We start from the raw sequence: 14503 nt of genomic DNA on the forward strand, positions 1-14503 counted from the left end.
CCCAGAGCCAAAATGGGCTGCTTCGGCTCGCAGAGCATGCCGAAATGCTCGAACTTCGCGCAGCGATTCCGGACGACGGCCAGGGTGTCCATGGTCACGGAGCACGGTTCCGAGCACACCAGAGGCACGTCTACCGCGATCCGTAGCCCGTGACCGTGGACAGCCGCGCGCGCGCGCGCCGGCAAATGCCAAAGAGAGGCTCTCCCTGCTTCTCCCCTCATACCAAGTGATCTCACCAAGTGCGGCACCGGTACCGTGCTCTCCGCGTCGAGGCGCGCCTCGCGCCTGCCGCGCGCGCGATGGAGTGTCCGGCGTGCACCTTCGTCAATGCGCCCGGCGCGCCGGCCTGCGAGATGTGCTCGACGAAGCTGGAGACGGGCCGCGACGAGCCGCGCGTCTGCGCCCACTGCACGCTCGAGAACGAGGCCTCGGCCGCGGCCTGCGTGGCGTGCGGAAGCTGGTGGTGCGACCGCTGCACGGCCTGCGTGCTCGCGTCGTCGGCGACCTGCGACGTCTGCGGCTACCCGGACGAGCCCGCGGGCGACGACGCGGGAGACGCCGCCGCGGAGGGCGCCGCGGAGGACGGGGCGGCGCCGGGCCCGCCGAACCTGCCGCCGTTCTCCGCGGCGGCCGTCGCCGACGGCTACCGACCGCGGCGCGTCGAGAAGGCGCTCGCCGCCGCGCCGCGGGCCGACGTCGCGGCCATCGTCGACGACCCGGCGCGGTTCGTCGCGCTGTGCTGCGGCGAGGTGCCGCCGGAGCCCGAGCCCGAGCCCGAGCCGGAGCCCGAGCCCGAGCCGCCCGTCGCCGCCGCCGAACCCAGCGGCGACGACGACGGCGCCGACAGCGGCGACGACGACTACGCGGAGGCGGACGCTTTGATCGCGATCGCGGGCCTCCCGAGCACGAAGTGCCCCTGCTGCCTCGCGCCGCGATTCGCCACCGTCGCCCTCATGCGGGCGCACGTCGTCGCGAAGCACGTCTGGGACCAGAAGGCGCGGGCGAAGATCCGGGACGCGCGGCCGCCGCGGCCGAAGAAGAAGCGGAAGCGGTCGCCCCGGAAGGTCGTCGAGGTCCCGAGCGACGACGATGAGGTCCCGAGCGACGACGACGAGGACGAGGTCCCGAGCGACGACGACGACGACGACGACGACGAGGCGGGCGCCGACGTCTCCGGCGGCGCGCCCCGGCGGCGGTCGTCGCGCGCGCGGACGGCGGTCGTCGACGAGGCCGCGTGGGCCGAGGCCGTGGCCGCCGACAGCGACGACGCGGGCGACGAGGGGGATTAAAATTTAAGAGCCCCGTGAGCTTCCGGAACTTAGCCTGAGTTATCCATTGGCTAGGGATGTCGCGACCCAGACTCTAGTTTGCCAGTGCTAGTGGTCTTAGGGATCGTCGGACTCCGGTTCAGCCTCGCTGCTGTCCGAGTCTCCGTCACCGACATCAGACCGCACATCTGATGGATAATAGCCGCTAGCGACTCCGAGAACCTCTGCGGCATAGGCGACGGACTCGCTGGTGACCGTGAATTGTGCCACTGGTTTTGGAGGAAACGATGGCGGTGTTTCATCAACCAGATGCGCGGCCCAGGCAGATGCAACGTTCTCAGCCATCGTCTCATCGTCCGTTTCGTTCACGCTCGAATAGTCGTCATCGTCGTCTGGAGGCAGATACGAGTGAGAGAAATCAGGTCCATGCAGAATGCAGATGTGTTTGAGAAGAGCTCCAATGGCGCCAACGCAGTAGCAGCAGACTATTTCCATCGCAGCCGCGGTAATGCCAATGACACCGGCTCGACGTGCAATGCGCCGCGCAATGCGCGCAAGCTCAGAGCTCGAGAATTCTGGGACAAGTTCGCTCAGAAGTGATTTACGAAGATGCCCATGCTTCAGCGGAAAGAAGCATTGATTAACCTGCTCAGATAAATGAGGCAAAGTTTCAGTGAAGAAATTATTGATGTAGAATTCCAACCGTTTTCTATCATATGAGCTTGTTCGAAGCATCACACCAAAATGCAGCTGAATATCTACTGCGCCCACGGTGCCACCGGCCTCCGACAGCGATGGTATTGAAAAATCGTCGTTCGCTTCGGGTGCTAACGAGCGGTGCAACATGATAAGATTCGAACAGTCCAAAATTTCGCCCATCCACGTTTCCACGACCTCGCACAGAGCCAGGACGGCGCCGTCAGTGAAACGAGGTCGCGGATCGTCATTCAGGCAGCAGCGGTTATAGAGGGACTCGACGACCCGTCGCATTTTGACGGTGCCGAGGACGCTGCGAAAAGCCACTTCCGTGTTTTTTTGGAGGCGTCGCACCGCACGGATAGCGGGGAGTTCCAGGACGCCACGCCTGCCTGGTAATCTGGTCAGAATATTACAAGGAAGGAGAAGCGCGTCGCCGTAGCCGATGGGCTGAGGCTCCCAGAGCGCATCCTCGCCGAGCGCCTGACGCCACGCGACGCACACGAGCTCGCACCGCAGGAAGTCGGCGCCGTTGCGGACGTAGTGCAAGACTTCGCGCAACACATCGGGCGAGCGTAGCACCGTCGACGGCAACGCTGACATCGCGGAAAGAGTGGGGAGCGGAGAGCGAGCGACCGTGAGCTCGCGCTGATCGCCGAGGAGCTGTGCGCGCGACGGTGCCGCGGCGCGCTGCTCGTTGAGATGCTGTCGCGACGGTGCCGCGGCGCGTGTCTAGCCGCTATTTCGACGGCGAGGGCGCGCAGGGCAGAGGCTTTTGCGGGTCCCAGCTCTCAAAAGGAGTGCGGCAACATCCAACATATCAACAATTGATAACGCTGCCACCTTATGGGGCGGCCTTTGGGAGGCCCGCGGGAGTGCTTCTGCGCGACACCCGATAGTGACGCTCGCTGCGTCGGGCCGGGCGGGCGCTCATGAAGGGGCAGCCCGCTGCGCGCACCGGTTGGGCTGCGGGGCGCCGCGCGCGGGGACTTCCAGCCCTTGACCGTCGGCGCCGGCGTCGCCTGCGGGCTGGGCGGCTGCCGCGTGCGCTCACCTCGGTTGGAGACTTTCGGCGCGGGCCTCGGAGGGAGCTGAGGAGGTTGGCGCCGTCGGCGGTCTCGGTGTGCGGGCTTGGATGTGCCAGGGTCCATTCGTTTCTTTGCCTCCTGCGCCTGCTCAGAGTGTTCTCCCACGTGCGTCTCCTCAGGTTCCGCTGCCGCCTCGGCCCCTGCTGCCGCTGCCGCTGTCGCCTCTATTGCCGCCGCCTCTGCTGCCTCTGCTGCCCGCCCCTGCCGCTGCCGCCGCCGCCGATGTCGCCTCTGCCTCTGCTTCTGCTTCTGCTGCCGCCTCTGCTCCCGCTCGCTGGCCGGCGAGCGTCCTCTTCGGCGTGCGCCCTCGGCTAGCCATTCGTGGTCCTGAGGTGAATCGGGTTGGTCCGCCCGGAGTTCCTGCCTGCCGGGTGCGGGTGCCCTCGTTCTCAACTTCCCCCGGTCCACGGCGAGTACGGTGGGTGTGGCCCTCGAGCCCACTCAGGAGCTGCCGCCCCGCGCCTGCTCGGTCTGATTCGCTCCGGGGGGGTCCCTCCGCGGACCTGCCTCCCCTCCCCCGGACGGACGCTTCCGGGCGCGCACCCCCTTCAATAACTTGGTCAACATCCCGCCAAGCAACTTGGTTACCCTCGACGTGCGCACGAATCACCGGCCGAGCCTGAGGTCGACGCCGAAGGCCGTGCAGTCGCAGTAGAGGCCCTCGCCGTTCGTCGGCGGCTCGGCCTTGGGCTTGTTCGCCGTGGAATACTCGAGGCGAGCATGCCCATGAAGATGGCCGGCTCGAGCTCCGCGGCCGCCGGCGCGTCGCCGCCGGCCTTCGGGAGCAGATCGGAGAGAAACCCCAAATTACGACGACAGCCCCCCCCGCACGCCGCCCGCGCGGCGGAAGGCGCCCGGCCCGACCATCTGGCCCGTGCCCGCGAGCTTGCCGCCGCCGGCGGAGCCGACGACGACGCCGACGGCCTTGCCCGCGAAGAGGCCGCCGCCGCGTCTTCCGGCGATCTGCTCGCGCGTCTTGGCGGCCTTCTTCGGCCCGCGCTTGGGCCCCTCCTTCTGCGTGCCGAGGTCGACGACGCCGCGGGCCCGGTGGCCCTTGCGGACCCTGGCCGTCGAGTACGTGTCGACGAAGACGTCGTTGTCGTCGCGGTACGCGTCCTGCGTGTCCGCGTCGACGCCTGGGCAGCACAAGAGTGATTCAACGTCGCTTCAACGTGAGTGTTCCGCGCGCGCGCGTTCCGGAAAAAGCATCCACGCTTCGAGACCGTTCCAAGAGATGATCGCTCGTCCAAAAATCAGCCAAAACGAGTGGAAAACGGCCGAGATATGAGCCTTTGAAGTTGGGAATTTCGCTCTCTTGTCCTGCCCTGGTCCACGCCCTGGCGGCGGAAGCGGGACGTCTTCGACTGGGCGTACTGGGGCGCGTAGCGCGTGATCTGCCGCTGGCGCATCTTCGCCTCGTCGACGACCTCGACCTTCTCCTCCTCGTGGACCGCGGCGGTCACGACGGCCGCGGCGTTGAGCGCGGCCGTGTTCTTGCGCACGCGGAAGCCCACGGCGGAGCCGCGCGCCGCCGACGACGCGCGGCGGCTGTCGCGGTCCGCGACGGACGCGGACCGCGCGCGCGACGCGCGCCGCGCGGCCGATCCCGCGGCGCGCGACGGCCGGCGGCCCGCGGAGCGCGCGGAGTCGTCGTCGTCGTCGTCGCCGCCGGCCTTGGGGCCCTCCTTGAGCGTGTTCGTGCCCCGGATGCGCTGGTGGTGCTCGAGCGCGTCCGCGACCTCGGCGCTCGACCGGCCGCCGCCCGGCCGGCCCGGCGACCCCGGGCCCCGCGGGGACGCCCGGCTCGGGCGGCTCGTGCGCCGGCCGCCCGGCGACTCGATGGCGACGACGCCCTCGACCGTCTCGCGCTTCGGCGACGCCGCCGCCTGGTCCCCCGGCGCGCCGTAGTCCTCGTAGCAGCCCTGGAGCTTCTTCTTCCGCTGGTACGTGAGGGACCACAGCGGCACCGTGAGCATGGTGCTCCGCTTGTCGCCGGACCGCGCCGCGTCGAAGAAGCGCTGGCTCATCTCCGCGTCGAAGAGCAGCGTGATGAACTCGTCGCGGTCGAGCTCGCCGGAGCCGTCCTGGTCGATCTCGAGCATGACCCGGTCGATGTCGCGGCGGCTCGGGTTCATGCCGCAGAAGCGCAACGCGCTCTCGAGCTCGTCGGCGTCCACCGTGTCGTCGCCGCCGGCGAGGCACTCGAAGAACTCGTCCGCGTCCTTCAAATCGTTGAACGACAGCGACCGCCGGTCGACGCGGTTCGCGATGTACGCGTGGAGCTTCAGCCAGCGCTTGCGGTCGATCTCCCGCGTCTTCTTCGTCGCCGCGTCGCACATGGCCGGGGTCAAAGGCTTGACCTCGACGAGCGACGGCGCGATGGGCGTCGCGCAGAAGAACTCGCCGTCGCGGCCGCTGGCGCGGTCGACGAAGGACACCGTGCGGTCCGGCAGCGTCTTCGGCGTCGTCGACCGCAGATTCTGCCGGATGGCGTCGCAGATGCCCGACGACACGGGCCGCCGCGGGAAGGGCATGGCGCTCGGCGTGCGCGGGCAGCCCGGCGCGGCGGGGAGAGCACGATCGAGAGTGGCGCGTTACTTGATATGCTTACGGCATCGTGCTGCGACGTTGACGCCCCCCGTGCAGTAAACTTGGACTCACTACCTTACGTCGCCAGCCCGTAGTGGCCCCGATGCCGTCCGGCAGGTTTCGGGTTGGACTTGGTCCAGGGCGGCTTCGTGAGCTTGCCGCCCGCGGGGCTGATGCTGCGGCCGAGGAAGCGCGCGTCGGCGACGTTGGGCCGCCGGCGCGCCGGCGCGCCCTGGCTGTCCTCGCGGAGGTCCGGGCTCCGCGGCGCGAGCGGCAGGGGCCGCCGGCGCGCGCGCTCGGCCTCCTCGTCCCGTTCCTCGAGCTGCGCGAGCACGTCCTCGTACTTGGTCTTCCAGGACGCGGCCTGCTTCTTCGAGCGTTTCAGGGCGTCGCCGAGCGCCGGCGACGGCGCCGCGGGCTCCGGCGACGGCGGCGGCGGCGCCGCGGGCGCCGCGAAGGGCGCGTGGAGCACGAGCTGCCACCGCGCGGGCGCCGCCGACGGGCGCACGAGCAGGCTGTCGAGGCCCGTGGTCTGGCGGAGCGCGCGCACGTCCAGGAAGGCCGGCGGCGGCTTCGGCGCCTTCTTCAGCTTCGACCGTTTCTTCTTCCGCGCGGCGACGCGGTCCGGCGGCGGCAGCGCCTCCAGCGTGAAGAGCCCGTCGACGCCCGCGGGCTTCAGACGCCAGCGCGCGTGGGGGTCGTCCTTCTTCGGCACGACGCGCGCGGCCGTGCCGTCGGGCAGCGCCTCCTCCTTGGATTTGGCGGGCCGCGCGGCGAGGTAGCCGCCGCCGTCGCTCGCGCGCAGTCGGAACGTGCCGAGCGCGTCGAGGGGCTCGAGCGTCCAGTAGTCGCTCCACTGGGCCGCGTCGGCGCCCTCGCGGGCGAGCTCGCAGCGGCCGCCGCGGTGGTTGTCCGCGGGCGCCGCGAGGGCCCAGCGCCGGGCCGCGTGCGAGTCCGCCAATCGCAGCTTCACGCGGCTCCACATCCAGGCGCTGAGCTGCTGCGCCGCGAGCGTCGCCTTCTCGAGCTCGCGGTTCCGCGGCGTCGCCGGCCGCGGGCGCTGGCGGCCGAGCTTCCGCTCGATGCGCGCGACCGTGTCCTCGATGTTCGTGACGCGCCGCCGGACCTCCGTGTCGTGCGGCGCGGCCGGCGGTTTGAAGGGCGTCTTCGACTTGCGGTTGAGCAGCTTCTGGAGGACGACGCCGTGGGTGTCGTTGACCTTTTGGAGCGCGTCAATCTTGTCCGCCAGGCTCTTCACGGCCGCCGAGAGCTCCGGGTCCGCGGACGGCTTCGGCGCGCGCGGCACGCGGTAGGCCTTGCGGAGGCCGTCCATCTTCTCGCCGAGCTCCTGCTTCGCGTCCGCTAAAGCCGCGCGCGTCGCCTCGACGCGCTTCAGCACCTCCGCGGAGTCGTTCTTCGGCAGCTTCAGCTTCTGGCGCTTCTTGATCGCGCGGACGTCCTCGCCGGTCTCGTTGACGACCTTCTGGATCTCGTGGAGCCGGTGGTCCAGGTGCGCCGTGTTGCTCTTCGTGATGGTGCTCGGCGCCATCTTCGGCGCCGCCTTCTTCTTCGCGCGGGCCTCCTCGTCGACGGCCTTGAGCTTGCGCTCGACGACCGAGAGCCGGCCGTCGAAGTGGGACGTGCCGTTGCGGATCTGGTCCGACATGACGACGACGCGCTCCTTGACCGTCTTCGGCTCCTGTTTCGCGAGCGCGTCGATGGCCTTCTTGCATTCGCGGACCTGCTGCTCCAGGGCCCGGAGCACGGGGCCGTCGCTCTTCGGCGGCGGCCGCGGCCGCGGCTTCGCTTTCTCGGCGGGCCGCGCGCCGATGGCGACGACCTCGCGATAGATCTCGTCGAGCTTCGCGTCGCTGCTCTCGTGGCGTCGCACGGCCCGTCGGATGTCGACGAGCGTCTTCTGGACGGCCTTCAGCCGCGCGAGCTCCTCGCCGCTCGGCCGCTCGGGTCGCTTCGCGTGAGCGAGCGCGTCGACCTTGGCCTCGACGCGGTCCGCGCGCTCGTTCGTCGACGCCTCGGCGCCGGCGACGAGGTCGCCGACCTTGCCCATGGCGTCCGTCAGCTGGCGCATGAGCTCCCGCGACTTCGCGTGGTTGTCGAGCACCTGGCCGACCTTGCCGTCCAGCTCCTTCAGCTCGACGCGTTCCCGCGCCTTGAGCTCGCGCAGCACGGCGCCGAGCTGCTCGTCCTGGGACGTGAAGCGCCGCGCGAATTCCGCGCGCAGCTTCTTGAGCGCCGCGGCGCCGTCCGGGGGCGCGCCGAGCTCTTTTTGCTTCGCGTGCAGATGGACGACGGAGCTCAGGATGTTCGACACGACGCGCTCCACGCGGGCGACGGACGGCGGCACCTTGGACGTGCGCGCCGCGACGGCCTTCAAGGCGTCGTTGATGGTCATGAGCTTGCTGTTCAGCGGGCCCTCGACGTCCATGAGACTCTGCCGGAGGACCTTCGTCTGCGAGTCCAGCAGCGACGTCACGTCGACGCCGCGGCCCGGCGCGGACGCGGCCGCGAGGCCCGACAGCGCCGCGTCGTCGACCTGCGTCGCGAAGCCGATGGACTGGGCGTGCCGCAGGGCCTCCTTGAGCTGCGCGTCGCCGTCCGCGGCCTGCAGCGCGTACAGCCGCTTCCGCAGCGGATCCGTCTCCTTCTTGGCGAGGTCCGCGAGGGTGCCGACGGTGTCCTTGACGTCTTTGAGCTCGTCGACGATGGCGGCCTTGTGCTCCGCCCAGGTCGCCGCCGCCGCGGCGTCGGCCCAGTCCGGCTTCTGGCCCATGAGCTTGACGTCGTCGGCGACGTGGCCGAGCGCGACGCGGATCTCCGAGACCTTGGACCTTAACCCCGCGACCTCCAGCGCGGGCCTTTTCGCGAGGTCGTCCTTCAGATTCTGGAGCACGTCCGACAGGGACCGCATGTCGCGGCGCACGGACGCCTCGAGCTCGCGGAGCCGCTTCTCGAGCTGGTCCTTCGAGAGGCCGGGCTTTATCTTCCGCACGTCCGCTCGCGTGCCGTCGACCTCGCGCTCGAGCTTGTCCATCTTCTCGAAGGCCCTGCGGATCTTGCCGGAGAAGTTCGGGGGCGCTTTTTGTTTCTTGAGCTCGTCCTGGACGTCGCGCAGCGCGTCGCCCATGGACCCGACGTCGCGGCGCACGGACGACTCGAGGCCCCGCCAGTCGCTCTGGAGGTGCTCCGTGTCCAGCGTCGGCTTCTCCAACAGGCTCTTGCTCGCGCGGTCCGACGTCCGCTTCAATTGATTCATGGCGTCCGTGAGCTCAAGGAACTTCGCGTCCATGGAGCCCTTGAGCTGCCTCAGGCGCTCGTCGACGTAGCTGGGGTTGTCGCCGCGCGGCGACGCGCGGCGCTCCTTGCCGAACTGGGACAGGATGTCGCGGTCGTTTCTATTGAGATCGGCGAATTTCGTGAACATGTCCTTGTCGTTGCGGTCCAGGCCCTTCTGGAGGCGCCGCATGTCGTCGGACAGGCCCTTGAACTTGGCATCGATGGCCGCCTGCATCTTTCTGAGCCGCGCGTCGACCTTGGGGTCCCCTGTCGCGTCGCCCGCGGGGGGCAGCTCGTCGCGCAGGGTGCGCACGTCGTCGCTCATGGCCCGGAGCTTGCGGTCCATGGCCTCGTGCATCTTCTTGAGCCGCGCGTCGACGTAGGGCGCGACCTCGTGGTACCGCCTGTGTGGAAATAAAATCTTCAACCCGACTTCAATGTGCGTGTAATCGAACGATTTGGACCAGACTCTCTCGCTGTGCTTCGAGAACACGACGGGAGCAATCGATCCGTCCAAAAATCAGCCGAATCGACTCCGATTTGATTGAGATAGAGAGTTCTGAAGTTTGGTGGGGACCCCCCAAACCAGTGGTTGATTTCCACACAGGGTACCGCGTCGTCCCGTGGGCCTCGTAGCCGTCGTGCTGTTCCGGCGCCACGGGCGCGCCGCCGGGGGTCTTGCCGCCCCGGAGCTTGCGGAGGATGGCGTCGAGCTTGCCGTCCATGTGCGCCATCTGCTCCGAGGCCTCGGGCGGCGGCGGCGCGCCGAGGAGCGCCGCGAGCATGACCTCGGCGTCGCCGGCGCCGTCGAGCGCGGCGCGCACCTCGCCGTCGCGCTCGAAGACGCGCCGCCGCAGCACGGCGAGTTCGACCTCCTTCGCGAGGTCGTCCTGGGCGCCTTTCTTGAGCGCCGCGGAGACGACCAAAGCCCCGAAGACCGCGACGGCGCGGATCTTCTGGGTCTGGACCTTGCCGCGCACCTCGTCGAGCGACGCCGTGAAGAGGTCGGCGAAGGCGCCGCCGCCGCCGCCGCGGAGCCAGTCGGCGACGTCCTCGCCCGCCGCGGCCTCGACCGCGGCGCCCGCGCCGGCCTTGACCTCCGCGACCTTCGCGTCGACCTCGGCGCAGGCGGCGTCGGCCAACGCTTTCGACTCGGCGGCCAGCGCCTTCTTCAGGCCGCCCAGGGACTGCTTGAGCGCCTTGCGCGCGTCGCTCGTCGCCGGCGGCGCGTCGTCGTCACCACCAAGGAGCCAAGCGGACGACGACGCTCCGAAGCGCGCGAGCGCGTCGATGGCCGCGCCGGCGCGCGACGCGTCGCGCAGCGCGGCGACGCTCGGGTGCCGGAGCCACTCGAGGCCCGCGTCGCCCGGGGGCGCCTTCTTCTTCGAGGCGCCCCAACTCGACGGCTTCAGCCACGACGACTTCTTCGGCGGCCCCGCGCCGTCGGCCGCGCCGTCGGGCGCGAAGCCGCAGGTCTCGAGGGCCTTGAGGGCGTCGTCGAAGCCCGACGTCGCGTCGGCGACGGCGCCGAGCGTCGACCGCGCGGCCCGGACGAAGACGAGCGCCGCGAGCGCTTTCGTCGACGCGGCCTCGACCGCGTTCTTGGCGCCGCCCGTGGGGAAGAGGGTCCACTTCTTGGCGGCGGCCGCCGGCGCGAAGGCCGAGAAGTCGAGGGCCGCGACCTGGGCCCGCGCGCCGGAGAGGAGCGACGCGCGCAGCGCGTCCGCGAGCGCCGCGCGCCGCCCGTCGAGCTTCTCCACCAGAGCGGCCGTCCACCGCGCCTCGTCGCCGTCGCGCGGCTCGGCGTCGAAGGCGGCGTCGACGGTCGCCAGGTGCGCCGTCACATCATCATCGTCGGGCGCGTCGCCGTCGTCGTCGTCCTCGAACTCCTCGAAGAAGGGGCCGTCTGGTTCGCACGCGCCGTCGAGCGCCTCGAGAAGCGCGCTCTCGAAGCTGCCGACGGCGTCGTCGACGTCGCTCCGCATGCCCTCGAGGGCCGCCGCCGCGCGCCGCTTCGCGTCGGCGTCGCCGCCGGCCGCGACGGCGGCGACCGCGGCGGCCTGGGCGCACCACGCGAGCGTCGCCGACGCCTTCCGAAACGCGGCGACGGCCGCGCGCGTCGCTGCGCGCGCGTCGAGGAAGGCGCTCCGCCTCGCCGCCGCGGTCCGCGCGATGAGGCGCCGGGCCCGCGCCTTCGGGACGCCGGGCAGCGCCTGCTCGAGCGCCGCGCGGCGGCCCCGCGTGAGGCGGCTCAGCGCGCGGAGCTCCGCCGCGTTCGCCGCTAAAGTCGCAAAGGCGGGCGCGAGGCATGCCTTCAATGTCGAATCCGCGTCCTCGGCCAGCCGCTCCGCGAGCCCGCCGCCCGCCTCCAGGATCTTCGCCACGCCGAGGCCGACGAGCCGCTCCGGGAGCGCCGCGCCGTCGCCGGCGCCCGCCGCGGCCTCGAGGAGCGCCTCCGCTGACCCCAGCACCCCGTCGAGCTGCGCGACGGCGTCGCGCGCCTCGACGGCCTCGGCGACGACCGCGGCGCAGGCCCCGGCGGCGGCGGCGGACCCGGCCTCCAGCGCCTCGTCGACGGCCCGGCCCGCGTCTGCTACCAAACGCCGGAGCCGCGCCTCCGCCGCGTGGCCCGCCTTGTCCGCCGCGACGGCGACGAGGCCCGACACTCTATCAGCAAAAGCGCCGAAGGACGCGTCGTCGCTCGCCAGGAAGGACGTCGCCGCGTCGCTCAGGTCCGTGAGTAAGGACGCGCCGTGGCTCCCCGGCGCGTCCTCGAGCGCGGACGCGTCGCCCTCGATCCACCGCAGGTCGCCCTCGAGGCGGTACCACGTGAAGGGCTGGCCCGGCCTGCGTTCGCGCGCCACGCAGCGCACGGCGTCGCCGCGCCCGAAGGCCGCGCGCGGCAGGCCGTCCGCGTCGTCGAAGTCGGCCGACGGCTCCTCGTGCGTCGCGACCTCTAAATCCCGCGTCGGCTTCACGACGAGGCACGGCGGCGGTTGCGCGCCGAAATCCAAGAAACTCGACAGACCCGGCACGTCCGCGTCGCCGCGCCAGAGGAGGGCCCGCGCGCCCGACGACGCGTCAGACCGCGCCATGAGCTGCGCGGCGTGCCAGCAGTAGGCCGCGGCGACTTCCCAGCGCGCCTCCCTGGAGAGGTAGGACCTCTTCGCCGCGGCGAGGTCGCGCGCGAGGGCGCGCACCTTGGTGGGATCTAACGCCGTCCAGCGCCAGGTCTTGGGCCGCGCGGCGGAGAACGTCGCGTCCAAAGCTTGGAGCTGCGACGACAGCCGCGCCGCGTTCAGCGCCTCGACCTTCTTGGCGCCGGCGGACGCGATGGCGCCCACGGAGGACCCGATGGCCTTCAAGTCCAGCTTCTGGAACACGAGGCCGCTCACGAGCTCCTTGCCGACGTTCAACAATTCCTTAACGACCTTGCCGGCGATGCGCACGGGCAGCGACCGGACCGCGACGTCCAGCGACGCGACCTCGAGGCCGAGCACGGCCGCGGCGCCGCCTCGGCGGCCCTTGGACGCCGCGCGCAGGTCGCCCAGGGTCGCCAGCCAGGCCGCCTTCGTCTCCTCGCGCGCCTTCTCGGAGCCTCGGAGCCACGCGCCGCCGTCGTCGCCGTGGCCGCCGAGGCGCACGAGCCGGTGCGCGGCCTGGAGCGCGCGCGTGGCGTCGATCGTCGCCTCCCCGCCGCGGCTCAGCAGGCCCGCCGCGGCGCCGAGCAGGTCGGGCACCGCCTCTCGCAGCAGCCCGTCCTTCGCGTCCGCGAATTGCGCCGCCTCCGCGCCGTCGAGGTCGAGGCCGCTGTGGACGAGGACGATGGCGTGCGTCGCGCGCGACCGCGCGTCGTCGCCGGCCTCGGCGTCGTAGCGCTGGATCGACGCGCAGGCCGCGCGCACGTCGCCGAGCTTGAGCGAGGACTTCGCGGCGCCCGAGCCCGCCTCGGCCGCGCGGAGGCAGAGCTCCTGGAGCCACGCGTGCGGGCCGTCGGACGCGAGGGACCGCGTCAGCGGCAGGCGACCCTCGTCGACGTCGCAGGCGGCGCAGATCTCGTCGGCCAGCGCGCGGGCGTCGAGCGCCTGCGCGTGGTCCCGCAGCCAGGGGAAGGACAGCGGGTCGACGAGCTTGCTCGCGATCCGCCGCGTCCGCGCCGGCGAGTCGTCGACGAGCGCCGCGTCGCCCTCGTCGGCGCTGAGCCGCATGCGCTCGAAGATCGGCATCGGCGCTTCGTCGTCTCGGGCACGCAGAGCCTCTCGTCGAGCGACAGCTACTGGAACCTCGACTTCGACAACTGCGTTCCGGCCATGATCATCGTTGTGGGGGCAGCGCCGTTAAAGTAAAGGTCGGACGTTGATGCAGACTTGAACTCGACGCGAGTTCACTTGCGATCGCCGCCTTCGCCGACCGTCACCCGCCCGCGTTACTCGCGCGGCCGCCTCTCTCCTCTCAGCACTGGTTCTGCATGATCTTCACGAGCATGTTGCGGCGGTTGCGCGCGGCGATGAAGCTCTCCGCGCGCGCGTCGGGCGAGTAGCTCGCCGCGGCCTGGTAGCCGCCGCCGTCGCCGTGCGTCGCGACGCGCAGGGACCCGAGGGCCGGCCGCTGCTCGAGCATGCGCTTCTCGTGGGCCCGGAGCGTGCGCGGCGGCTCCGGGTGGAGGAGCCGCGGGCTCGGCGACCGCCGCCGCTCCGGCGTCGCCGCGCGGCGCTTCGACGACCGCTTCGCGGGCGCGCGGGGCTTGGGGCGCTTCACGGAGGGCAGGCGGTTCGGCGCGGGCTGCGGCGGGCTGCGGTCGCGCGCCGCGGCGGCCGCGCGGTCCACGGCGCGGCCCGGGAGCGGCGCGATCCGCGCGTGCTTCGCCGGGGGCCCCGCGTCGTCCGCGCGCTTCAGCGCCTCGATCTCCGCCTCCAGGGCGCGGTGTTCGGCCCGCTCGCGCTCGACGGCGGCCTCGTAGGCCGCGAGGTCGTCGTGGGCCTCGAGGTCGTCGCCGCCGCCGTCGAGGGGCGGCGCGCCGGGCGTCGCCGGGCGCCGCCGCGCGACCGTCGCCGTCGCGTCGTCGCCCCGCTCCCGCACCTCCGCGGGCGTCGGGATGTTCAGGCCCACGCGCAGCGTCCCGCGCGGCTTCGCCGCGACGCGGTCCGGCAGGGGCGCGACCTGGCGCGGCGGGAAGCTCGTCGGCGCGTCCTCGTCGACGGCGAACGGCGGCGGCCCCCGGTGCTGGTTCCGCGCGGCCCGCGGCTTCGCCGGCAAGGGCTCCAGGCGGTCGGCCCGGCCCTCGCGGGGGCTCGACGTCGCGCTCGCGCGCGCGCCGGGACCGCGCGTCCGCCGCTTCGGCGCGGGCCGCGCGTCCGTGTCCCAGTTCCACCAGTCGTCGCCCGCCGCCGCCGCCGGGTCCGCGGCGGGCGGCAGGCGCCGGCCGTGCATGCGCTGCGGGTGGTGCGTCTTGAAGGACACGGGCGGCGCCGGCTTCTGGCCGGGGCTCAGCTTGAAGATGGACCGCGTCGAGCCCTCGGCGGGGCCGTCGCAGACCCAGTTCAGCGTCGTGCCCGTCGAGTGGAGGCC

The 14503-nt window shown here is 71.5% G+C and overlaps 1 protein-coding gene across 1 annotated transcript; it reads right to left on the bottom strand.

Moving 5' to 3' along the window:
- Positions 1 to 5091: 5091 nt before the first annotated feature.
- AURANDRAFT_9218 (hypothetical protein) lies at positions 5092 to 5283 on the bottom strand (the record flags this gene model as incomplete). The annotated part of the gene is made up of 1 exon (XM_009040962.1): positions 5092 to 5283. A coding segment is annotated over one exon (192 nt), but the record flags the coding sequence as incomplete, so codon positions are not given.
- Positions 5284 to 14503: the final 9220 nt, after the last annotated feature.

The sequence above is a fragment of the Aureococcus anophagefferens genome, assembly GCF_000186865.1.
Source record: "Aureococcus anophagefferens unplaced genomic scaffold AURANscaffold_17, whole genome shotgun sequence".
Taxonomy (NCBI): Eukaryota; class Pelagophyceae; order Pelagomonadales; family Pelagomonadaceae; genus Aureococcus; species Aureococcus anophagefferens.